This window comes from Indicator indicator, chromosome 1 (assembly GCF_027791375.1).
Source record: "Indicator indicator isolate 239-I01 chromosome 1, UM_Iind_1.1, whole genome shotgun sequence".
Lineage (NCBI taxonomy): Eukaryota > Metazoa > Chordata > Aves > Piciformes > Indicatoridae > Indicator > Indicator indicator.
Genome location: NC_072010.1, coordinates 34,411,064 through 34,438,695, shown reverse-complemented (window position 1 = coordinate 34,438,695; position 27,632 = coordinate 34,411,064). Strand labels below are relative to the sequence as shown.

General features: G+C 38.3%; 1 protein-coding gene across 2 annotated transcripts; it reads right to left on the bottom strand.

Annotated features, from left to right (window-relative positions):
* Nucleotides 1-206: 206 nt before the first annotated feature.
* On the bottom strand, nucleotides 207-26,680 carry SUGT1 (SGT1 homolog, MIS12 kinetochore complex assembly cochaperone). 2 transcript variants are annotated; one of them, XM_054381544.1, is made up of 13 exons: nucleotides 26,605-26,680; nucleotides 26,463-26,508; nucleotides 23,111-23,201; nucleotides 22,431-22,500; nucleotides 22,004-22,074; nucleotides 16,525-16,578; nucleotides 15,191-15,207; nucleotides 14,133-14,167; nucleotides 13,406-13,502; nucleotides 12,264-12,371; nucleotides 2,312-2,402; nucleotides 1,315-1,496; nucleotides 207-724 (listed from the first exon to the last, which is right to left on the bottom strand). In XM_054381544.1, exons 1-13 carry the CDS (start codon nucleotides 26,622-26,624, stop codon nucleotides 623-625), a joined length of 984 nt encoding a protein of 327 aa, XP_054237519.1. In that variant the 5' UTR covers nucleotides 26,625-26,680; the 3' UTR covers nucleotides 207-622. The 2 variants fall into 2 exon arrangements, with proteins under 2 accessions (XP_054237519.1, XP_054237528.1); XM_054381553.1 differs by lacking the exon at nucleotides 16,525-16,578.
* Nucleotides 26,681-27,632: the final 952 nt, after the last annotated feature.

Here is a 27,632-nt window from a genome sequence, read left to right as displayed (position 1 = left end):
AAATTGTCTGTCTGCATTAAGAATAGCAACCTCATCCTCCTCCCTGAACGCACATTTTGCTCCTATATGTCATTTGGTTTTTTTTTTAAGCAGAGTATTTGCATCCTCACCTATATGCTTTAAGTGAGTCCCCCCATCAAAACCCAAGATTACTGAAAATGAAATGAAGCAGCTTCTGTATAGGAAAAGTTATATTTACAGTTTTATTTAGCAGAGTTAAAGAGCAAACAACATTAACACTGTTGTTGAAAAGTGTTTCTACCCAGAGTTGCCAAGATCTGTAAGTTATTGAACAGAAATACCGGGCATAAGGCAATAATCTTGACCAGCCATTAGAGATTACCCTATCCTCAAAGAGCAGAGCTGATAAAGGCGGTAGAAAATTTAGACTGATTGACTCAATTTCCAAAAATTAGAGAGAGATGATGAAAACAGGGGTCCCACTCTTGAGTGTATCTTTAACATCTGCAGATGAAGGAATTTCTAAAGCACGCAAAATGTAAAGACAATTCCTGTTTCCAAGGGAACATTCAGTGCTTTGAATCCAAGGATGCTATGTCCATACACAGTGGTCAGTACATGACTATGGCAACATATAGATGGTGAAAGATTAAAAACAGCATTAGAATTTTTTCCATTCCACGTCATCAGGAGGATTAACTTCCACCTTCCTTTTACCAACATCGGACCAGTTGGTGCTCAGAACTGTGCCTCCAGACTCCATCTGTAATATGAAAGAAAGATTGTTTAGTTTGCTAGAGGAACTCTAGTAACATAAAAGCCACATTTCTGATAGCATATTAACAATTTCTGAAGAAACATGAAGAATTTAAGTTTCACATAGCAGGAATTACTCAGGAATTCTGCTTACATACAGATTAAAACCTGACAAAGCCATCAATCTGTAACTTTCACCGCAGCATAAATTTAACGGATACTGCACATGAGATGTTACTTCATTAACAAGAAGCTTTTGAAGGGTCAGTGATTACATACAAACAATTAGGAGGAATTTGAGTCTTTCACCTATGGCAAGTCTCCAAACTGTGTATGAGCCAAAACCTCTATTTCCTTTGATAACATGATTTGAAACAAGAGATCAGTGACAATGCACAACCTTGGACTTAGAGTCATATTCAATAGTGCACAACACTGCAGCCTCCAGCAAGACTTGCTATACCAGTATCTCCAACAAAACCACTGCCATTCATTACAGGCCCAAGGTTTTGGTAGCTGGAAGCTTTCCAAAGTTTAGTAGATCGAGTCAGTGCTCAGGAGAACACATTTCTTCAGAGAGAAAGAACGAAGACTTACAAATGATTTGTTCATGGCACGTTTCACTTCATCTGTACCATCTGAATAAATTTGCTGGAAGAGTTTATTTAAAGCTGCATCTCCTTCTAGTTTCTCATTCTTTTCCTCTTCTTTAATTTCAACTACCAGTTTGTCCCAGTTCCTTGTATAGTGAGAGGATGATGGATATAAGTGCTGCGTATCTGAAAACAGAAGTGTTAGTTAACTAATTATTTTCTCATGACTTTTAGAGAACACAGAGACACATATGCATCCGATGAATCAGATATGATAATGGAACATGAATCTGAAAATGCAAATGGATTCCTCCTTACTGATGTAAGCACTGCACTAAAAAAAAAAATAAAGGAAGTTAAGAAATGCTAGAGACTACATTCAGCAGCTGTGAAAGAGTTACAAAATTTAGTTATCCAATAAAAAAACCCTAAATGCTGGACAACAGCTACATGGATTAAGGCCAAAAGAAAGCAGGAGATACTGGCTGAGAATAAGAAGAAAAAACACAGAAGACAAAAAAGAAACCCAAACCAACAGCCTAGAGCCACAGGAAAATGTGAGCTCAATTAAAAAAAAAACCCTGAATCATTAAATGAGGAAATTCAAATTCTCTCACTGTTAATCTGTCTTGAAAACCTGCAAAGCGATTACTTTCCAAGAGAGACTGAATATTCAAGTAAATAATATTTAATTATTTACGCAACAATAGAGGAATAAAAATGCATAGAACTGCAAAAGTGACCAAAACAGATAAGCCCTGAGGAACTATCCTTAACAATCCATCAGATTAAAGGAAGTTAGGACTAAATTTAATACCTAAGTTTTAGCAATGCCCTATAGACTTTTCTATCAATTCTTAGCAGTAAAATCAAGACTATTAGGCTTCTCATTGTAAATATGAGGCTGTTATTTTATTAACAAAATTTATCACCAACAAATATTCCTAACAACTACAAGTAATTTAATATAAACACACCATTTAAGAGTTCAGAGTACAAACCTGGTGTAAATTGCTTTAATTTAGGAGAATCTCCCTGGCCCTCCAGCTTCTCCCATCTTACGGCCTCTGGCTTCTTCATTTTTATCTCAATCTACAAAACAAAGAACTACTTAATCCAAACAGCAAACAGTTCTGCCACACATACATTTGTTTTCAGAAACACAGTCTATACTTCAGCATTATGTACCTACAAGATGAAGTTAGGTGACTTCAAGTCACATGTCAATTAAGCTTTTATGTGGTGGCATAGATCTTGTATCAGATTTCTACCCTTTTGATTAGTACCACTTAACTCTTTTGCTTACTATTCACTTCTTTTTGTAAAGGATGACATCTCAAAGTAACCACCGCTCCCAATATCTTAACACTGCCAGACACCAAGGTATTGTCTTTCAAGCATCCCTTTCTTGCCAGTCAGCTCTAATAATCAAATAAATGCATCTGAAGGACTGTGAAATCCAACTTCATCTAGGCTTACATTTCATCCACCAAAAAAATTTGCATTTAATTTGTAGTATACACAAACCAGAGAAGCACCCTGGGACTATGCAGATCTTCCTAGTGGAGAAATTCAGAAGCTGTATTCATTTGATTCAATGAACAGACACTGATATGGAGAAAAACGTCTAGTATTCATTGGCAAAACTGGCAATTAAAAATGGACATGGTTGCAATTATCATAGGATTAAAAATTAAATATGTCATGCCCTATTCACAACTACACATAACCACTTTAGACAATCATATTGAGACGGTTTTAGGTTTTGGTTTTTTTGTAATTAACTTTATCCTTTGGTTACAGGGTTATGAAGTTACGAAACATCTGCAAAGCAAGGACTAATATAATTCCAAATGACAAATTCACTTAAGAAAACAGCATCATATGAATTTTGTGACATTAACTAACTGAAATCAGTGCTTTCTAAACTTTGGCAGTTCCTTATTTGTGAACAGCTCCACAGAAGCGAGCACTTGGTTCTACCTAAAGCCACTATAACCTGGGGATCCCTGTAGACCCAGGAACAAAGGCACCACTGTAAAAACTAACCCTAGAGGCCCCAACCTGAAGCTTCTTGCACAGCATCATGTTGATTTGAAATCTGAACTTTATTTAATCCATTCTTCAAATTAGTCACTAGTAAGCAGATGACCAGAGATACCTTATAAAAATAAAGAAATGAGCTTATTTAAGCTTCAAAGCTTCCATGTTTGCAGTCATGCTGCATTTTAAGCATCAGAATATTCAATTATGATTGTTTCTATTTTATTTTTCTTTTCCCCTGGGGAAGCTACCACTTCCCTAGACAAGTTTAAATACTTATTTTCCACCACTAGCGTGTGCTAACAAAAAGTTTATGACATTAGGCACACAATGCACTACAAGCCAGGAAAGACCTACATTCTCTTCCACTTTATTTGTTGGATTTCCAATTTTTTAGCAACTCTACAAGTCACAAATTGATATAAGCATCAGAGTATCAGCTTTTAAAATAGTCAGTCACAGGCAAAAAAAACCCAAACCAAAACAAAACCAAAACTGTATTGCTCTAGTTGGTCAACCTGTCTCTAAAGGTCTGTTTAATATTGTTTATAGTTTAATATTGCAATCTGTAAGGATGCAGAGATTTCATGTTGACAATGTGCAGAAGCAGCATTCAAAGTGCCCTAATAATTAGTCTTTACTAAAATGAAAGAAATCAGCAAAGCTTCCTCCACTAGACTCTACAAAAGAAGACTTTGGAAACTATTGTCTTAAAAGTTATTTTTTTGAATCCACATTTATAAACCTAATGCTCTGTCATTAGCTTAAAGAAGAAAAAAATATTTGTATATCTACATAAAAGACAAAACAAGTAGTTCCATGAGTGCCAGAACTAGCAGTTTGGGTTTTTTTTCCCTTAATTGATTTGGATCTCATGAGTCGAACGTTTTAGTTAATTAATCACTTACAAAGGCACTCATTAGTTACAAGTGAAACAGTGATTATTAATTAAAAAATACACCTTGTGCTTTCTCCTTCTTATGTAACTTTTCTCAACCTGAAGAAACTGTATTTCAATTCAGTTGCACAGGTAAGTAGACGAGGCCTTAATTTTAAGATTTTACACTCTGCTTATCAGTGCATCCCCCCTATATGTTTTATTTTAAACAGAAAATGGAGTAAACAATACTGACACTGCTCAACCACATACCTCTTCAATTTCTCTACTGGTTGCTCTTCCTTTGCTATCTTCCCCTACCCTTCTGCTTCAGGCTTTCCACCACCATCTTTCAGTATTGCAAATAAAGGCTATTTCATTCAATGAACCAATGAACCCTGATGCAATACGATGTATGATGTGAGCTACTAAACATGGACAGTTTTCCTCTCAGAACACAATCTTCCTCAAAAAGCCCTTATAAAAGCCTATGGCTATTCAGAGTACTCTGCCTAGTGTATAAAGAAGTAAAAAAGTGAAGATCATTACTTTTGCTGCTCCAGTAACCCCCCTCTCCTTTTTCTAATCTCTTAGATCTTACGCTTTCCTCTGTGAAACTACATGACAAACAACCCTAACAAAAAGGAAATGCTACAAATTAATTCCCAATGCAAGATGTAGATTTCTTAAATCTAAACTGTTTCAACCCTGCCAAGCTAGAAGTATAGACAGCTGAAGACTGAATGCATTTAGGACATGATTAAATCTCTACCCCATCTACTCCATCCACTTCAATTGAAGTCACTCATTAGGCAAAGAGGCAGGCAGGAGCAAAACTAGGGAAATTGTTAGCTTCATACCACTAAACAACCAGACTTTGCAAAAACACAAAGTTACAAAATTCTGCTTGTGAAGGCACATATGTCTTTGACTTGAGAGCTTTATTTGATCTGAGGAGAAACAACTTCGTGAATCCCAATTACATGCACAAATGGCAACAGATGCGTTTTAATGAACATTCTAAAACAGATACTGATAGCTATCACACAGAAAAGCAACAGATCACTATGGACATTTGTGTCATATCTAACACTAAAAACACTGTTAGCTTTTTCCTCTCCTTTGAAAATTAAAAAAAAAAAAAAATCAGTAATCAGGCAAGAGAAATACATCACTTTGCCAGCTACTTCGATTTCACATTCATATTTCATAAAATGCATGCCTGTGTGCCTCTTGCCAGCTTTAGAATAAAAGATAGAAAAAATCTGTAGCAAATTAAATGCTTTCCATGCCACTTAAGGACAAGTTTAATTCCTCAGTCTCTCTTTGTGCATTATGCTGTGCAGCCACTTGATCACTGAGTTAGCCCTCCACTAGGACTTGCTCCACTGTTAGTGCCCTTCTTGCACTGGGAAGCTCAAACATGGACACAATACTATAGATATACAAAAAGTTCCAACACAGAAATAACCCACTTCTTGCTGTAATTTTTAGGTTTGTGGTATTTGGGGCTCAACATAAGCACAGCAAAAAGGAAAAGAAAAATGGAATTTTGACAGAGCAATTCATGCACTATTTGTTTGAAATACTGTCTCAAGAGAAACCTACCCCTCCGAGAAGAGGGTCAAACGGGGGATTCATCATCTAGAAGAAAATCCATCTGTAGTGAAAGGATACAGATAAGTTTCTACTCACAGAATTTTCTAGTCATAAAAGTAATTGATTTTTTTAACACCTGTCAGAGATTTAGACAAGTTTGTTTGCAGCTTAACCCAAGTGCTAGCTATCAGAAAGATGCCACAGCGTTACTCTCAAGCTATTCTAAACTATTTCACTGGTAGTGTAAGAACACAAGTCTTACTTGGCATAAAAGAGCATTTAAATCGAGTAAAGACACCTACACACAAACACAGTATTAATTAGCCAACACTTATTTTCTAGGTAGCAGGTTATTGTTAAATAAGCTCTGATGAACTGGATTTCATTTGAATATGTGTTCTGAGATGGACGCTGCCAGTCTAACTGAGAAATGTTAAAAAGGGAAAGAATTTTTATCTTTCACCCTACAAGATGATTCTGGTGTACAGTACAAGTACTTGTACACAAGTTACAAGATCTTTTTTTCCCTAAGTTTTACTCTGTTTTACATTTTACAATCCATAGGGAAAGTCAAATTACTACTGGCCAATTTGCGTCAAGCTCTGATCAGAGAGATGAAGGAAATCGCAACTGGCAAAGCCTAGCAGCAGTTCAGCCATCAGTTTTAAGATGCATCAAAAAATACCCTTCTAAAATCTGATGTTTTGCTACATCGAATACACAAAAACAAGAATTCATGGTTTCCAATTAACTGCTTAGTTGTTTACTGAACTACAGACTGCCTTGCATGAATTCTAAATTTTAAGCATTTTAAGTTGTCAAAATACTCATGTATTTTGTCACCTAAGTAGAAGGGTAGGACAAAAATCACACTATCTTCTAAAAATATTTGACCCACTCAAACTTGCCTCAAAGATCACATTCACACACAGTTTTGGTATTCTAGTTAGTCATAGACCTTCTAGAAATCATTTACACTCTTAATTCCAAAATCTTTGGTCCATAACTTTAATACTGAGATGAAAATAACTCTACACCGCAATGGAAAAAACCCAACAAAAAACAAACCCCCAAAACCCAAAGAAACCCAAAACAACAAAAGCACAAAGAAAAATTATAATTAAGAAATTTATTCTGTAGTAAATGTATTGCAACAGAAGAGGTATAGCATTCACCTTTCAGTTTCTTTGCAGCTATGTATTATGGAGAGCTGAGGGCAAAAAGGTCAGTTTCTATCTCACTGATATTACACATCAACCACTAATGAAAATTTTTAGAGAAGGAGCTAACAATATAGATAATTTAGGCATCCTAATGTTCTTTGTCACTGCATCCTCAATATAAACCATAGTTCTTAAATCCATCTTCGCAAGAAAACCTCTTATGCGTATTTTCCTTTTTTTTTTATATTAAGCATGAGAACTGACTTCCGTGTGTTTAAAATATAGTTATCAGAGTATTAACAAGTTTAAATTCGCCCCACACCCATCTGCATTCATGAAGAAGAAAACAAAACGAAAATTATTTTGGGCTAACTTAATGTCATGCCAATCACTGGGAAGGTTTCTTTATGGTCTAAGCCAGGAAATTGCTCCAACTAGCCCTGCCTTAGGAGCTGCCAGAAATTTCAGGAAAGTATCCAATTCATATCTTAAATATCAGTTTATAATTTACAGAAAACAAGAATATATATGGCAGATATGAAGCTGCATGAAAGCCTCAGAGAAAACAAGCACAAGGAGAGCAGGGAGGTCTGCATTCACGTGTCTGGAAGCCATTTAATGAAAATATCTAAAACAAGAAAAATATCTTTCAAGAATCAGACTGCAATGGTAAGAACCAACTTCAGTTAAAATAAATCTGTTCCTCTGTTTATCTATTTGTGTACATTTGCTTCTGAATAGATTCTCTGATGACAGTCCAAGGGTGTGTGAAACTGTTTTACTCTTTGCCTTTTCCTTTGTCTTTAGCAACAGGCATCCGTGTGCTTTTCCAGTAAGCTGCACGGAAGATTTCAGAGCTTGCAAGGCAGTACGGCTGTCTGAGGAAAAGAAACATTCCACTGATGCATGCTACCATATTCTTGGCATGATGCTGCTAAGAAAGTGCTTCTACCTCAGACATCTCTATTAAGTAACAAATGTCAACTGTAAAACAGGCTAAGGATTTCTAACACCTCCCCTGTTCACAGCACAACTTTGATCTCTAAAGGACAGTTCTCGGGTAAAGAAACCACTTTTTACGGCTTTTTCAAGTGACTCTAAATTGCTGCAAGTCATTGCTTGCAAAAAGCCCAAACCACTAAAAACTGTAAACTAACAGTTTTTATCCCCAGCCTATCTATCGGCACAAGAGCAGAAGGGAAGAAAACAAGAAAACACTAGTTCAAGTTTCCTTCAAGTTCATAAGCATGTACTAAAAACATATTAATCCTAACTCTTCTAAGGCCGAAGGAGTAGGAAATGGAAACCCTGAGCCACTGAGAACGCAACAGAAGACCTAGAGAAACTGCACACACTACCCAAGTTTCCACAAAGCACAGCAGCATACTCTCCTGGAATCCTAAATACACTGCCTGATACACTGAACACAAGGGGAAAAAGAAAGCAAGGCTGACTGTGCACAAAGAACTGTTTCAGAACATTGCAAATCCTTACACTATTTGGGTATCTCTACTTTCCTGTCATATTCTCTGAGCAGAGATGGATCAGCTAGTTTTGTCTTAAACATATTTAGTCACTCACTTTAAGTATTTATGCCTTTTCCCTTTTACAAAGGGAACACAATGACATTATGCACACTGAGATAACAGGCAGCTTTCAAAGAGCAAACTCGGTGCAGCCTTTGCGTTTTGGCTCCCTCTTCTGGAAAGAAGTGAAAAAAACAAGCAGCACCACTAAGGGCACCTTCCTCCTGTTAAACGCTGAAGACAACGTGCACTTTCCAGTATAGCAGTTTTTTCACCCGACACCAAAACACGATTGGGGATGACCACCAAATACACAAAATCCTACCTCCTGCATAAAAAATAATACTACATACAAAGACCAGAGCAGCTTCCATTTGTATGACACAAACCATAAATTTACATTGTGTTTTTTGGAGCTGCTGTTACTTCTTGCTTGATCAGATCACTAGACTTTGACAAGTAAGTATAACCAGTAACATCAATTGCTCTAGTTGTGCTGTTCACATAAAAGAAAAAAAATCCATATATTGCATATACAGCAATTCCTTCAAGAGGAGAGCTCAACACAGCTGTACACAGCATTGCCTCACAAAAACATCAAGTTGAGGCCTTAGAGCACCAGATTTATGTGCTGAACACCACCAGGCAATTGTAGGTAACATGTATGTAAATGACTAAATGTGAACAGGAACCATAATCAACCGAGAGTTGAATTTCCAAGTAGTTATATCGATTAAATTACAAACTTCTGAATTAAGTAAAAAAAAAAATGGCTCTAGGCATGGCAGTAAAACATACAGCCATGTAAAACTCTTGGTAAGTAGAGAATATACAATGCATAAAGAAATTAAGCTATTATCACAAAACCAGACTTTATCCACACATTATGCTGTTCTTGAGTTGGTGTCAAGTATTTTCTAGCTCACAGCTTGAAGTCAAAAGTCTGCCGATTATGAACACTAGTTTACTTCTGCTCATAAAGAAACCATTCAAATACCTTCAAATACTTACCTATTCTACCTCTGTACCATTTGCTAGTTCTGGTCTTCCCCAAACAGGGACTTTCTATCTCAGAACTAGACACAGCATGGATTTATTACAAGGTATAATTTCCATTTCATTGCTAGGAAAGAAACAATTCTTAATGTATCAATTGCGTTCTTCACCACTGTTACCATTCCCTGAAAAAACCAATCCCAGAGTAATTCTCTCTGGCACTTTGCCCTTATTTTAGAATCTGTAATCCTGCAAATACAATTAAGGGCATTTTCTTCTCCTGAACTTGTATCTTTACTTTTATTCCTTTGCATTCGCCAAGTGATGTTGAATTTCAAGCAGTACTGTTGATGTTGAAGCAGTACTGTTGATGTTGAATTTCAAGCAGAACTCTCCAGTTTCCCTTAGTTACCAGGAACACACAGCACTGTTGTTACATCCTCTATCCATTATGTTTATTAGCTTTATGAAGTTAATAGGAAACCTGAGCTATCCACTACAAAATCTGTCCGTATGTTCCATTCTTTCTTCCTCTATTTCCTCATGCTATTGGAAAGGAAAGACCAGTGAAAATGCCATGATGCTAATGGTAATGTGGTTCGTACATTCAAAGCAGCAGCAAAAAGAAAGTGTGAACACGTACAGTTTTTTTATCTGAAATTATTAATCCACAGGAACAGATCTGTTCTTAACCCATAGAGACATCACTTCTTTAGGAGCATGATGAAAGAAGTTCATATAATTGGGAAGATAATGAGATCATGTCTTTCTTTAGAAGTCCTTACAAAAGGACTTCATGTAAATGGTACAGAATAATTTGTAAAGGGTTTGAGAAGTTCTAAGCAGCATGATCGCTTACTCAAAGTAATAACTCTGTATTTTCCATACCATTCATAAGTACAAAGTACATATATGAAACTTAAGAAACGTGAAGTCTAGTATTCAAACACTAAGGCTGCACCATTCCCCTAAAGCCCTTAATGTTTTTCAAAGTAAAATATTTTAAGTCTTTAAAGAAGTCTTTGCATGCTTAGCACAGATCTGCTTTTACATTTTTTTTTCTTCAGACAGACTCCATCTGCTGGTTGGAACCAGAACTAGCTGGGGCATCATCTAAATTGTATTCTTTCACAGATGTCCTTAAACTATTTTTTCTGTATATAGAAAAATATGTTGAAGCACTTACTTCTGCTATTAGAAAATCTCCTGTGATCTCTCTTACCCTGCTTCACCTCAAAAATATCCTCTCATAATCAAAGAGGAACAGCAACATTTGATAATAAATGCGAAATAGTTACAATTCAGACACTGCCTGAACGTAACTAAAGCTTTCACATTCCTTCAGAAAACTCAGCCTAAACCAGTCCATAAACTATTAGAGATTATTTCAGAGATTAAACCAGGCTAGACATGGTAGTGTAGAAAAACCAAGTTCATGTCAATGTTACTCAGGAGCATGCAAACGCTCTATAGAAGTAATTGCAAAAACTTCAACACAAATGATAAGTATAAAACAAGATATATAGCAACATGAAGCAAGCAAGACCTCACATCTGATCCTTCTGCCAAAGTCCATGCCCATTCCACTCAAATTTATACAAACACTAATGGACTAGCACATTTCCTACATCCTTTGAGCACTCTGGTTCTCTCCCACAGCGCAAGAGCTCATGTGACTCAATTACATAACCTGCCCAGCTTTCTTAACAAGAGAAGTGGAAAAATGAAACCAACATTCTATGGCAATTCTCTCACGTCATCTTGAAGTCCTTCTTTCCTGAAATGATGTAATAGCTACTATAGGCACCTTTCTGAGAAGGGAACAGGTGAAATGGAACATGAGAACACAAAGGAGTTCCCAAAAGCTCCGCAGAACCACTGCTGAAATGCAAGAAAAGAATCAACAGCATTCCTGCTTCAGAGATTCTGGCATGGCTCTATAGACAAGCATGTATCTATGCGTTCTACCAAAAAATGTATGTTACAGCAGACCATGAACCTATAGAATGTATTGGTTGGAAGGGACCCTCAGAGGTCATCTTGTCCAACCCCTGCAGCGAGTAGGGAAGTCTTTAGATCTGGTTAGTCATAGCCCCAAGTTTGACCTTGAACGTCTCCAGGTATGGGGCCTCCATCCAGCCACTGATCAGTTTTTTAATTTTCTATATCCATAGTACGGAAGAAAAACTTGAGCAAGAAGCATTCTCTTTCATACCATGTGCTTTTCAAATGTCTGCAAGCACGTACTATTTCCAGGAACAGCATGGAATATACTGTCTTGAAAAGCCAAGAACAGTTAACCATATGGCTAACCTTTACCAGGCAAGAAGTCATGAAAGGGTAGAGTATTTCAACACTGAAATCTTCAAAGCCTAACTTTTATTTTCCAGGCACACAAAGATAACAATGTTTCACAAGGTAATACTGGCCCCTCAAAGTTTAGTAGAGAGGTGCTCATATTCTAATATCTGAATTTTAAGTGAAGACCAAAATCTTTTTTCTGCAGCACAAGTAAAATCATCCTCAACTAACTGTCATTTGCACTTCAATAAGCACCATCGTATTACTATTTCTGAATTTGTCCAAGTATAGAAAGCCTCCCACTACCTGAAAGGCACCTTCAAGAAAGAAAAAGCATTTCTATATGAAAAGCAAGGTATTATGACTGTCGCAGAGAGACAATAGAGCAGAAATGTTTTCAACATGAGGTATACAGTCAAAGAAATAATTTACACTTTAAGAAGCTTACCTTTGTCGAAAGCACTTTAAATGTACTTTGTTCTGGCACTATAGAATGATGAAGAACAAGCTTTAAGTTGTAGTCTTCACCTGCTGGAAGCCTCACCAATGCGTTCATCTGTTCACAATTGAAAACATCTCTGGTCATCTTTGAGAACAGTTTTTCCATTTCCAAGTAAAGGACTGTCATTTGGCACTAATAATAAGTGATTAATGACCCTTCTGTACTTAAAGGGTACTTAAAGCATCAGGTGACAGAATTTCAGACAATGCCATTACATTACTTCATTATTGAACAAGGTGTTGCTAAAGTATACTAGAAAATGAGCAGAGATTTCAATTCTTGGCCAGCAAGTACTCAAAAAGCCTATTATCTTGTCAGCTTGAGCTGCATTTTTCTGGGAAAGAATTACACGGCAAATGAAGTATCAACATAGTACATGGAACATGAAAACATTTTGCTATGTCCCTTCTAATACACACAAGCTACGTGGCAAGCACTCATGCAATTTTAACAATCTAAAGCAAGCAGGAACCACCAAGTACATCTGGTAGTTCACAAAATAGCTGCATAAGTTTGGTTAGCAGTATTTGCAGCTAAATTAAACTTGAACATCATTGGTACCACATGGTATTATGAGAAAATTACTGCACTTCCTTGAAATATATACTTTGCTGCCATTAACTTTAGTGATGCTAAGAGTCAGAAAACCCCACCCATCAACATTCGTTCTTTTTCCATAACCGTCCCAAAGCAAGATATTGTTTATTCATAACTGTTTTAAGAATACCTTGTCTCTGCCATTCCTACTCGAGATGCATGTACACTCATTTTAAGTCTGGATCACTTCTCCCAAACCCTCCAAGCACAGGCAGCTGAAACCCAGATGCACCCTTTACAGGTCCTGTCCATAGGATTTATACACCTATACGCAGGTGTATAAATCCTATGGACACTGCCGTGGCATTGGATCCTGTTTCACTGAATTGAGCATACACACACATAGAGCATGACTGTACTTCAAAAAAAAGCTCCGACAGAAGACCACATGTACCATTCTCTTCGTGCTGCTGCAGCAGACAATGTTCATTGTTTTAGTTACTGCATCTTAGGGAATCTAGGGATGTATATTAATAACCAATATGAATCACCTCTTTCTCTGAGAACTGCACACTAACATCATCCTTCTGCGCATTCTTGATCATTATGGTCACAATTACTTGAGATTCTGTTTGGTACCAGTCATATCTAAAAAGAACAAGGAGAAAACAAAAGAAAGAAAAAGAGGAAAAACTGACTGCGAAGAAATATAGAGAAGAATACCAAAAGCCACAACAGTGCATTGTGTAGTTTTACAGATTACTGCGAGAGAGAAGACACACAAAATTAGATTTCTTCCTCTAAAAGAGCAGCAGTTACACAACTGACATGATAAGTAGTTAAAGAACAAAGTATCTTTTTTTTCATCAAGAAGCATATAAAATTAGGTAATTTTCTTAGCCAATTCATAATATTGTTTGCCTTCAATAAATTAAATGGCACCTTTTAGTTTAGAATCTTAAAAGGGTATCTCAAAAAACATTACTTATACTAGACAATCAGGCAGTCTTTGAACTCAGCTCAGCATGAGAATTGGAAACAAAAGCTCAAATGCTTACTCCATTTCTCACTCTCCCAGTGAGGAATAATCTTCTGAAAGTACAGTTTAGTCTGAACAAAAGTGATGACACTTAGAAACGCTTCAGTTAGACTGCCATGTTTATAAAGTTAACCCAAAAGAATTTCTAGATTCATTAGCTTGCTTCTCCAATTCCCAAGTCAAAGAACAGTTATATGTCAATTATTTTAATTCTCACAGTAAAGCTGAAGTCAACTTACTTGATCTTTGGTGGCAGAGGTTGCTGCTGTGTATTCTAGTTGAAGCACATTCCATTGGAAAGAAAATTATGTCAGCATAAGTGAAAACACACTAGGAAGTACTTTTCAAAGACACTAAATCATTGTCATACTGATTGCTCTCCTTTATTTGATTTATGTATGAGCATTAGCTTACAGGTGAAGCTCTTCACTGTTCTCCTAGTCATTTATCCCAGACGAAGACCCAAAAACTTTCAATCTACACTAAATGTTTAGAATAGGTATTTCAGACCTTTTATAAACAACAAAAGGTTCAGCTTTAATTAACCTTCTTCCTGGAAGTATACTTCCAAGAAGTATATCTGAAAGACATGCAGTGGCTACATTGCTAATGGAGAAGTCATGAAAGAAACTCAAAAAATATCTGAGAACAAGGTGTAACTTTTAAACTTAAAAAGCTTTTAACTGTAAGATTTGTCTTTACATACACCCACCGTGTTTTGTGTACACTCTCCTCTTCTACCTTACTCTTAAAATGTAGAAAATGGAAGTAACTGAAAGAGGGAGTAGAACATTTAACGCTAATTACAATTGTTTTTGTCTCAAAAAAAAAAACAAGGAGGTGGGCAGAGTGGGAGACAACTCCAGCATTTCTGAAGACTTCCAGTATGAACAGGAAGCTGAAAGCTGAACAAGTTACAGTTGAAAAAGTCTGCATGAACCACTTGGAAATTACTTTCAAGCAGTCACAAGCAACTTAGTAATGACAAGGTGAACTGGTTAATTTGTAAATGAGGCCACAGAATGCAAGCCAGAAAGTTAAATTTTACTTCAGCGACTGTACAGTAGTTGTCTGATTTATATGCCATTCTCAAGAGCTTTCAGGGTTCAGATTTTGCAACCTTGGTCTCAAAAAAACCCCACATTTTTAGGAGAAAAGGCAAATGCTTCAGAATTTCAGGAAATAGAAGAGATTATTTTTAAAGCCTGAAAGATGTAAGAAATCACTGCAGCCTAAAAGCATGCTCTAGCTTAAAAAAGAAACTGAAACAGTAAACATATTAAGGAAAATATCTTACCGCTTCTGTCTGTGATCCTGCAGAAAGAAAAAAGTTGCACTTTCAGAAAAAGTATTTTTCTCAGAAAAAGCATACACTATTTCTAGCTTTCTTCAGTCACTCCAGACATGCCAGTTCTACCTCTAGTACTTTGCTTTTATGACCACACTTCTTTTAATCAATCAGCAACTTGTGCAAAGGAACAATTGTAATCAGAACATGCTTTATATTTTACAGAAAGAATGCATTTTCCATTACCTGCCCTCACTTACCAGAAACCTATACAGACCTTTTTTAACAAAAGCAACATTATGGCCAACAAAAGCTTTAATAATCATTTCCTGTAAGTCTGTACTAGGTTTATAATCCATCCATAGGAACAGCACAAAGTTCTCACCAAATCTGTATCTCGTGCTAGGCAACCCAGCTGGAGAATGAGATAGCAACTTGGCATATAAAGTCACTCATATGATCTTAACTGTACTGTAATACTGGGATCTAAACTATAGCACAGTATTACCTCCTCTAAATATTTTTTCCTAGAATATTTCAAATTAAGTATGTTTGAAAAGAAACAAGGTTTCCCTTTACTTCCACATTACATCTTTTTAGCAATATGCATTAAGATTAACAAGAAAAGAAGATTAATTTGGGATAAAGAAACCAGAGTTGTTGCTTTGTTAGCTTTTTTTTTTCCCCCGGTGTATCAGAGAATTAAAAAAATAAAAAAGGTCCAGTAAAGACAGAGATGAATATTCAGGATAAAACAGGACAACCGAGCTGAACGAGACAAAACACAGTAAAAATTAGTTACCACAGTAGAGAAAAACATGTATTATAACCTCTTTCCTTGAGAGGGCAGAGAAAATTGTTATCAAAGAGAACTCTTTGCACACAAGACAGTGAATGGCAATCGCTTATCCGATTTCTCCAAATTACAATAAACCTGGCAAAAAACATATCATGTAACAGAAATGTGTTCATTCTTATACACCACAGAAGGGTTCTCCTCTATTCAGCTGTCAGTCCACAGTTCCAATTAGTTAACAGCTGTATACAAATATGAGTGAAAATTAATTATGGTCGTCTGAACTTTAATCGATACTATTCTGTCACAGCTAATTACTACATTAAAAAAACACATAGTATGTTCCTCTGAATCTGAAGTATCAAAGTGTTCAGGAGCTACACCAAGAGAAACAAGAGACAGGAAAAAGTGTGTGGGTTTGTTTTTTTTTGAAATAAATTTCTTTTGTTCTAAGTAAGAGGTAAGCTGTAAACCTTTGAAAACGTGACACAGCTTCAAAGCATGGGGCATATCAAATTCCTTATCAAGTAAATGTGTTTTTTCTTACCATTTAGTGTTTCTTCACATCTTTTAATCCAAATACTAAAGGTATCATCTACAACTAGAAGAGATCAAACACAGTAACATTAAGACTTCAAGCACTACATGTACTACATCAAGAACTCCTCCCAATTGCCAAATCCATCCCAGACACATAGCAATTTACTAAAAAAGGTATTATCTCCTATTACCTTATTGTAGCTTGTCATTCTAATTAAGCTTTAATTATTTTTATACAACTCTATTATTTAACACTGCTTTATTTAATTAAATTCGAATTAACTTGTAGGACACTATTTTTGTCTGAACTGACCCAAATATGCTATTGCTTTCCAGACTGCTCAACCCCTGTGTAACTGTTTGGAAAGGAAGTACTATAGTTTTACATTATTCTAAACAGTATTTTTTCAAACAGTCACACACTTCCTCTCTAGAAAAACAGAAGAGGTGGTCTGCTTCAAGGGCAACACAAAGCTGCACAAATTTTCACAAACACCAAGTATTTTCTCCTGGTAGTTTCACAGAAACTTTACAGTAAACACATCTAAAGTTTCAGATATGTTAGAAATAAATAGATGCCAGTTCCACCCTCTGAGTAAGAAAAGTTCAGTAATACCTTGATATTCTAGGAAGCAAGCTCCCCAGATGAAAATTAATTAATTGGAAAATAGTTCAAAAGGTAGCAGGGTAATGAGAATGTAATAATCTTATCTCAACTAAATTCACAGCGGGGAAAAAAAAAAATCTTTCAGTCAGGAAAGGAGACAAGTGTCAACCCTAATGACCAAATATTAACAATAGCTAAAATTATCTTTTTACAGTACAGAGAATTCACACTGAGAGAGTTCACACAGACAACTATCCCACAGAAGGCTTGAAGAAGCTCAGCAAGAGTTCTGAACAGGCACGCAACACTGAATGCCACTCCACTGCAGTTATGCAAAACATACAGCCCAACCCCTTTACCTGTAGATTTTAAGGTGCACCTTAAATCTCTGCCCCACTCAAGCTGCTTCCTCTTCACTTTTCTTCTACCACTAGTCATCTTAAAAGCTATCTAAATTGTAAGCTATATAACATTTCTGTAATCTCACAGATTTTAAGACAAAAATGCAAATAATAATATGGCTGTCTTGACATTATACTACAATCAGTCAGCGACTGCTTCAGTCTCTTTTATACTCCTAGAAGGTTACCTATCAGAGGGTTCTGCTGGGGGATCCAAGGGCAGTCTTCAATTACCTAATGTATACTTAATCCATTCAGATGACTGGCTGCAGACTGCCTCAAAAGTACATGGTGAAAGGAGGAGGCAAAGGACCCAAGATGCAGAAAAATAATTTCTGATTAGATAATCAAAAAATTGTTCACTATGGAGCAGATTCCCCAAACAGGCTGTGGAAGCTTCAACCTCAGAGATACTTGGAAATCAACAGTAGGACCCAAGCAAGCACATGCAAGTTCACTGCTTTTGGCCAGAGTTGTCCTGCAACTTAATCTATCATTTAAAACTTTGCACCTACACTTAGCATGCCAACCCACTACCTCTTTCCTGCATCCCAACAGAATTTGTAATTTCAGGCAAAAGAGTATTTTTTTGTGTGCTCTATGACTGCATTATCTTCCTGAATATCTTACCAACATCATCTATTAATAACCTTCTAGCTCAGAACACCCAAACAGGTCTTCATATAATGAAAACCTACTGCCAGAATACACGAGAAGTACCTAAGTACGTTTCTTCAAGAAGTTGACGCATTCTACCTTTACTAAATTTACTAAGTGGTCAGAGCAAATACAAGAAGAAAATGTCAGCAGAATTCTGCTAAATCCATATATCATATTGAATAGTAACAGATGACACTGCTTCTTCAATCTAAGGCAAATAAGCAAACTCCAAAAATACACTCACATCTATATCTCATGGTTGAGTGAAAGGAATCTTGCTTTGTAATGTTATTTTAGATATAAAAAAAAAAATACAGACACAGTGCGCATTCAACCATTCATTACATCAAGTTCTATTTAGATATCCCTGTAGGTGAGTAATAGGAAGCTTGCTATGGTACCCTGGGCCTCTCAGTCCTATCAGCACAAGTGGAAACTCCAGATTAAGATACTAAACAACCTTTACACCAGCAAGGCACAGAACATGTACTGGTGTGCTTCTGCCCCCTTGCGTGGAAAAGAAACCAGCCTTGCCAGCAAAGAATTTGCCACCACAGCACTTCTCTCCCCAACAGCAGCAGCTAAAGTCTTCTTTCTTTATCACCTGCTTAGTGGCATGTGGCAAATTTTCCCTCTGCGCTTTGCTCATGTCCTACCAGCTGCATTTAACCGGAAGTTAATTGTTTTGCCTTAATGGTTACACTCACCATTGTTTTCACTTGGGATCCATCAAACATTTCACAGAACTAAAAGGCAAATTCTGTTACTGACATAAACTTGCCAGCAAATTCAGTGATATATTGAAGAGAGCAAACTAAAAATCTGTATTTTTTTAAGGCCTTTAAAAGACTCCTTATTTCACAGCAGGCCACAAAACTTTGTAATGAGATACAGGAAGCACAGCAGAAGCTGTCTTCAGATGACAGAGTAATCAGGAAGGACTGGGAAGCTTCAGAAACACTTCAACCCAGCAATCAGCAAAACAATGGAAAATTAAATTCAAACAGATAGAGGTCAAGCAATTAACACAAAAAAGCTGTGGTGAATTTCAGGGATTCTGAACTATCTAAGTAGATCCTGATATTCACTGACTTATCTAAAAAAATATCTGCAGCTCTACGTGCTGTTGCAGCCTACAACTTAAGTAGGATGTGAAGATAAACAGAATGAAACAAGAGTAATCCTCTGGCCCGACGAGATTTTGTGTAATCTGTATTTTGAACAACTCCAACTGACAAACTAGAAAGGTTACAAAATCCTTGCTCATAAAAAGCCTCAAATTGATAATGGTTGCTTGGGGTGGGGCAAGAATTTCAACTCCTGTTTTAGAGCAGGCTAAGGTGACAACATACTTGCTGCAATTCCACTACATCACCCTTCTACTACCATTGACTGCTGTTCCAACCTTGCTCTGCTGCTTCACTTCCGCTGGCTTCAGCACTCAGACCCTTCACTGGGCCATTTTCAACACATTAATCCAGGGAAGGAATTACTGATAGAACAGCAGCTTTCTGCAGAGCTAATAAATTGAAAGAAGCAGCTATGCAAGCGTAAGGGTAGGAAGGAGCACAATTGCTTGAAAAAGAGCACAAATAAGCCTGCAGTCCTATGAAACTCTACTTTTAAACAGGAGGATCAGACTGCTTATTTGGGAGAAGCAAAGTAATTACATTTCTGTTAAGGCTTCTTGTCCCAGCTACTGGCACAGGTAAGACAACATACTAGACAATGACAATGCTTTTCAGATTAGTGCATTCTGCCCTGGGTAGCCTTCCAGGATGCTTTCTCACAGTTTCTTTCTGCTGCTGGGAAGGGAGGGAATAGAATGACAACAGTTTGTTTTTTTTTTTTTAATGGGGGGCAGGAGAGAAAGGAGTCACAACTATCTTGGAAGAATTTTGCGGACTGTCTTCTTTTAAAGCTTTCTCTATTAAACGACACCTTCCTGATCCTAGCCAGGTTTAAAAAAAGATCTAATTGTCTCCAAACCAAAATTGTCTCCTGGTGTAGCCAGGAAACCAACACTTCAGCAAATATGCCTCTGGAATTAAGTGATAAGTAACGTGTAAACATAAGGGAAAAATTCTTCACTTTGAGGATGGCAGAACACTGCAAAAGGCTGCCCAGAAAGGTGGTAGAACCTCCATCTCTGGAGACATTCAAAACCTGTCAGGCTACGTTCCTGTGTGATTTACTCCAGGTGATCCTGCTCCAGCATGGAGGTTGGACTAGATGATCTTCCGAAGTCCCTTCCAAGCACTACCATGCTGTGAGGTAAAAATCAATTTTGAATGCCCAACAAGTTTTATATTCTTTCTAAAGACCAATCTACCAAATGGTTTAAGAAGTAAGAAATTGCAGCTATGTGTATAATGAGCCCGTTCTATTCAGAAACTTTTCTGTGCCATGGAATGTCAGATCGTTGCCACCATTCATTTTCAGGACCTCCAGGAAGCAGGAAAACACTCCTCATCAAGGAATTGTTTGGGTTGGAACAGGCCTTTAAGATTGCCAAGTCCAACCAAGTGGAATGCTGTCCTGAACTTGGGTGTCAGTATCCACATGGGTGCTACTGCTGGGGAAGGGGGTCCCTGAGAGCCCTCTCTCCTCCTGCTTGGCCTGACCGATTACTGTATCAATGGTGTGTGATTTCAGTCTTTCCTGGTGGCACCAGAAATAATTCATGACCAGTGCAGAAAACTATAACCATACCTTCATAGGAAGGTGCTACCCGATTTAACTCCAATACAGGTTTGAAGCTTTTCTGTGTGTAGAGAACAAGTCTAATGAGGAGTGGCTGAGAGAAATGAGATTGTTCAGTCCTGAGGAAGGGGCGAGCAGACCTTATTGCTCTCCACAACTATGTGAAACGCAGTTGTAGTGAGGTGCAGAGTGAGTGCAGAGGAGGGCAATGAAGCTGGTAAAGGGCCTGGAGAATACATCTTATGAAGAGCAACTGAAGGAATTGGGGCTGTTTAGTTTGGAAACGAGGAGGCTGAGAGGAGACCTCACTGCTCTCTACAACTACCTGAAAGGATGTTGTGGAGAGGTTGGTGTTGGTCTCTTCTCACAGGTAATTAGTGATAGACAAGAGGGAACAGCCTCAAGATGCGACTGGGTAGGTTTAGACTGGACATTAGGAAAATTTTTCTCACAAAAAGAGTGGTCAGGCATCACAATGGGCTGCCAGGGAAGTGGTTGAGTCACCAACCCTGGATGTGTTCAAAGGTCGTTTGGACATGGTGCTTGGGGATATGATAACTTTGTAGAGTAGGGTTATCAGTTGGACTTGATGATCCTCAGGGTCTTTTCCTATCTGAATGTTTCTGTGATTCTGTGGGTGTTGGTCTCTTCTCCCAAGTAACTAGTGATAGAATGAAAGGAAATGGCCTCAAGTTGTGGCAGGGGAGGTTTACATTGGATATTAAGAAAATTTTTACTGAAAGAGTGATCAGGCACTGGAACAGGCTGCTCAGGGAGGTGCTGGAGTCACCATCCTTGGGTGTACTAAAAACATAAATAAATGTGTAGACATGGCAGTTCAGGACATTATCTAGTGGGATGGTGGTGCTGGGTTGAGAGTTGGACATGATGACCTTAAACGTCTTTTCTAACTGGAAAAAAAAATCTGTGATTCTGGAATTTTATAAAGAAAATTACTATTAAGAACTCTAATAAACAGTTTTAAGTAGTTTCACTCTTTTTATGCTGTGATTGTACAAACCTTTGAAATTCTTGGTCTTCACTTTGAACACCTTAAGAAGCTTTTTCTTGTTAGCAAAAAGAGTACTGTGCACACAAGGAATTTTAATACTTACCGTCCAATCTCTGTCCCGCTCTGAAAGACTCCAAAGCAGATGCATAGTTTTTGATATGATATTCACCTAACCTGACACGAACAAACCAAAACACATGGAAACAGTAATTACTTACTTTTCAGTCTAATGCATATTCTGAAGATCACAACATCCTTAGTTCACATATTATAGTGGTTATAATTACACATGTAAGAACTTAAATCACCTAAGAGGCTCATTTTGGAGATGGTTAGAGAGTTAAGACAATCACCCCAAATTAAATTGCTTCTTCTAACCACAGCTTTATTACAGATGGGTTACAAGCAGTAGGGCAGGAAATGTATTCCTTCACAGTGTTGCTGAACACTTGTACAGTGCCATAATCCAAAGACTAGTACTGCCCTACAGATTATCACAATATTTTTATAACACAGTATATGATACATACCCTTTTCTAAGGAGTGCTACAGCATTACTGGGGTTGAGTTCTAGGGACTTCTTTGCATCTGCAACTGCATCTGTTGAAAATCAGTTTGCAAGTCAGAAATAAAATAATGTTATAAAAAAACCAGTGAATTCTGAAGTCTTTTAGCAGTTTGTTTTTTTTTTTAAAGTATACTAGCCACAATGCTATGGAAGAATCCTTCATTCAACTATAGGGCTCTACCTAACATGTAGCATGACTTCTGAAATGTGAACGTGTTTGTTTGGGTTTCTTTACCAGAAAGAAAAACAGACCAAATCTTAAATTATTCAGTTATCACATTTCTACCATGACAGGATTCAGTCTCTACAAAAACATAAGGGTGGAAAACACAACACAAAACTTAAAATCTGTCTAAGAAGTCTATGCACAAAAAAAAATATGCTGCTAAGGTACTACTAAGATAAAAATCAGATGGAAAACTAGGACTGCAAAGTACCTATTTCTTGGAAGTTTTGCAGAAATAAAACAATTAAAGACAAAGAAAACTATAAAATTATACACTAACAGTAAAACAGTAAAATAAGTCACAGATAATACTTTGTCTTATTGCTATATTTGGCTTCAATTTGAATACAACTTCTGTAAAGGATGTGTTATAGTCCAATTTTAAGAAAACTCTCAATGTTGTCTAAAGATGTTACCAGCATATTTCTGTAGAAGAATATAAGCATAAGCTCGTTGGCAATAATATTCGGCATCGTCTGGATTCTTTTCCAAAGCCGCTGTCAGTTCCTGTAAAGACACATAAGAAAAATAATAAATTAAATGGCTCCTTGGAAGGCCTCATAAAACACAGTACCAAACTCTGTCAACTAAGAGACATTTCAGAAGAAAGCATCCTAACTGGTACGACTATTTACCTGCTGCACAGTTCTTCCCAACAAAGCTTAAATATCAGAGCCTGAAGTACAAAGATCCTGCAAATTACATCACATTCAAGCCAGTTTCATACTGAGAAAGAAACAGGACTTTCAAATGCCTTAAATGTGAAGGACAGAGCACAGATTCTGTATTCCAAATACCCTTCCACAATATTCAGGTCTGCTAGGTTTGAGGAAGCGCTGCAGTATCGGGAATTTGGAAGTCAATATACAGCATGGCAAAACGCTTGTGTGAGAGTAACATGGTCAAAGCACTGCAACACACGATGAAATACCATCTTACATGATAATATTGAGCATAAGAGATTGTTCCAATTTATGCAGAGCACAAAAGCAGCAGAACAGTAACTCTGCTAAGTTGACTTTTACTCAGAATCTTGCATAAATAGTAGTACAGCACAGATGACAAACTACATACCACCAAGTCAGGGAATAAGGAAGAAATGAAGGACTTGCCTTAGTTTTAAATTCCGATCACTGCATTGTTCTGTTTCCATCAACCAAGAGCGAAGTGGCCACAACGGCTTCTTTTAGCAGCCACATGAATTCTTACTAGTGTGAGATACGTAGATCTACACATAGGTACAGTATATGAATCTAAAATCTTGGGGGTCTCTGAAGAAAGTGGCAGTAGACAATTGTAACTTGATCCAATTGTACCAGTGCCCTCTGAAGATTTAAAGTTGCTCGAAAGCAAGTTGTAATTACATAAATACTCATGGCTGTAGGTATCGCACATAGGAGGGACATGAGGTAACCCACATATAAAAATTGGTTCATGTTATGGTGAGAGGTGAAGTACAGCTTTTGACCCTCAAAACCATGTAGGGACTGACTCTGACATTGAACATTGCAGGCATTTCACAAGCAGTTGCTTCTGTGACCTATCACCTCTCACACCAAACATTACTTCCTGCCATTTACATTGATGACAGAAGCACTGATTTGAACCAGCAGACAACATATGAACAGATTCTCCTACAGAACTCGCCCTGATCCCATGAGAGTGAAGAAAACCAAACCCAAACATTTTTAACTATATTAAACTCTTCGTTGGCTTTGTCATCACATTATGACACACACACAAATGAAGTTATTCTTCTAACACAGCTACTTGAGAAGAAAGCCAAGTAATACTTAAACAGTACCAGGAACTTCAGATGATGGACACTAGCAACAGTTACTTAAAACAACCTTAGACCTTGTACATACAGACACTCAAGTACGTTTTCTACGTGTTTTGACTCTAAAGGCCTTTACCATGCAACCAAATTGCAAATCTATTTTAACTACATCAGGAACTTTCAGGTCCCTCCATGCTAATGGGAGGAGTTTGCATGAATTAAAGTTGCTTTCAGTCTCCACATAGTAACCTCCTCTGAAAACTTAAAATTATAAGAATTCTTTAAAGAATTGACCTTTTTATCATCAAGACAGTATTTAAAGATGGATGAGAATCTTTCAGTTGTATCAGATCCAGGTGAAAAAAGCCTTAGCATGCCCTTCCAGAGGAATCAGAAGTTCTGAGGACAGAGTACAGAAATGCCATGCTTACTGGACACAAGACTGGGCAGGTGTGGAAGCGTTACACAGCACCATTTACAGAGTATCATGTCCCAGATTAGAAATGTTTAGTACACATGCTAAAAGACCACAGCTAAGGTTCTGCACACATTGTACACTACCTGTAGATCCAAGCTTCTAAGTCAGCAAAATGCTATGCAGAGCTATGGGATTTACCAGTTCATAGATTATCAAAACCAATCAGCCTACCTAATTCAGTACTTTTAAAAAAGGCTAATGGTGACTGCAGCAATATTACTGCACCAGATATTAAATACTGTGTATAGACTGTATTACATATTACTTTGAAGTACTGAACATGTAAAGAAATGAGACCTAAACTAGAAAAACAAATAAATTACATTAATACGGGGAGGGGGAAGCATAATCTGATAGCATTTTCTAAAACAGCCAAAAAACTTCTAGCATAGTTTTTTTTCTGGTGTTCTCCCTCCTGCCCCTCATGCCCTCCAATGGGACACTTTGTTTGTTTTTTAGATCTTCATTTAGTTTTACTACACCAAATATATTTGGTTATTCCATACAGCTTTTTAGGTGTCATCCGTCTTCTGAAAAACTTTTACAAGCTACAGCCTAAACCACAAAGCCTTGTAAAACTTAGCTTCACCATTTCCTTTATGGCAAGATAATTCAGTATGATCTTATGCTTCTGCCACCTACTCTTTTCAAGCAGAACTAACCTTTACACTCTCTTCCAAGTACATTAAATAGAAATTACATATCTTCTCTCCAGTTCTGTCTTCTCATCAAACCTCTGTTTTAAGTAAAAACAACCTCTGAAAGCACATTAATACATATTAACAGGTAAAATCACAGAATCCTAGAGGCGGCCAGGTTGGAATGGACCTCAAAAGATGATCTTATTCAACATTTTACGTGAAAGATGAGATTATCTAGCATCTGTCCAGTTGTGGAAACCTCAGTGATAAGGACTCTATCACGACCATGAGGAGGTTGTTCCAATGAATGACTCCTTTCACTGTAAGAAATTAATCTTTTATGTCAAGATGAAATAAAAATCAGTTCTGGTCCCCACAAAATAGAGAAAGAGGGAAAACCAGATCAAGGTAAAACAAAAACTAACCAAGATTGAACACATTTCTCCAATAAGCCTAGGATCTTTTTAAGCCTAAACAGCAGTTTAGTTCTCTGAACAGCAGTTCAGTTCTTTGAACTTCCACGTACCTAAATGGAAGAGAAAGTTGGTACAGTTGGGATTTTGGGTTTTTTCTCTGCAACACAGGTAGCACAAGTATTTTGACAGAAGCGCACCGAACTCCTCTGTGGCCGGACTCTACAAGAGGTTTCCAAGGGAAACTCTGCAAGCCCTCCGGTCGCAGGAAGAGTAACCACACGACGCTTCAGCAGTTCCCCGCACCTCCAAGACCGGCAGGGTACGCTGCAAGCCTCATCTCCCCTCAGCACCCAGATACCAACAGCTTGACAGACCAGAAAACTTCAAACACTCGAGGGGCAACGCCTCCGCCGCCCCCGAGCCCCCACCAGCCTGACCAGCAACGGCCCTCACCTGCGCCGCTGCCTCCGGGTCCCGGTCGACGTCCGCTTCTGAGAACCTGCCAAGGAAAACACAACGACGTAGGAGAACGAGGCGGGGGCGGGCGAAAGGGGAGTGGGGGCGGTTCGGCAGGGACGAGGAAGGGGAAGCTTACCGCGGAGCAGCAGCCGCCATGCCTCCCACCAACCCCAGGAAACTTCTGGAGCCACCCAGGCACCCGCGCAACTAACCCCAAGGCCGCAACCGCGCAAGGCCTGACGGGAAGCAGAGGGGCGACCAGGCCCTACAAGCTCCTCCCACGCCGCTCCGGGCGAGGCGGGGCAGTCGTGGCTACCGAGGCCAGCGCGACTCCTCCCCGTGCCATAGAGCTGGAGGACCGGCCATGGTAGAGTGGCGCGCCAGCCCCTTCCGCCTGCCCTTCCTGTCCCCGTGCCGCTGTGGCTGGTGGCGGTCGTCACGCTGCCGAATCTTACCCCGGAGCGCAGACGAGGCTTTTCAAACGGGATCCACGCAGACACAGGAAAGGGCAGGCGGCGCCATTTGAGGTGCGAGCCTGAGGGAAAGGGAGGGGAAGACTGAAGCCTTGCAGAAACAGGGTTGGCAGCCCGTCCAGGAGGCACTGGGCTTGCCTGAAGCTCAGACAGCTCCTCCCTCCCAAGCCTGAAGGGTGACATAGGCCCTTAGATTAGGGTTAGGGTGAAACGCCTCAACAAACCAAACCAAACAGCGCCTTTTTTGTCCTCGGGAGCCTCACACGCATGCAGAAAACTACGGGCTCGTTTTTTTTTTCTTTCAGAGTCAGCGGCTGGTATTTCAGTTTGCCTTTGTTTTGTTTCGCTGCTGTCACAGGCACAGAATCAGCAGTGAGGGAAGAAATTGCTCGAACGCCAAATGTGAGCTCTCGTTTTATTACTTACTCCAGCTTCTCCCTTCCTTTGTCGTACTAAGGAGAACTAGAAGTGATACACCCAGCTGGTAGACTGGGGCCTGAAGGACGTGGGAAAGGAACAATTTTCATTTACTGTTGGTTACAGAATAGTCTGCTGTTGGAGGCATTACTGTCTACTGGAGATTTTCTCCACCAACGGATATAAAACTAAGTTGTCAAATCATTTTCCCTTTGTAACAGTCCCATCTGTGGCAAGTTGTTTTGTTGGTAAGTTTGTAACCTTTTGGTGTGAT

Bases quoted from the DNA above. Each gene is read 5' to 3' on its own strand.
- SUGT1 (XM_054381544.1), bottom strand. From the start codon at position 26,624: ATGGCGGCTGCTGCTCCGCG. The intron at 22,501-23,110 runs GTAACATCTTTA...GATTTTCAACAG, and splicing joins TCTTCTACAGAAATATGCTG to ATGCAGTTGCAGATGCAAAG. The intron at 725-1,314 runs GTAAGTCTTCGT...TTCATATTACAG, and splicing joins GTGCCATGAACAAATCATTT to ATGGAGTCTGGAGGCACAGT.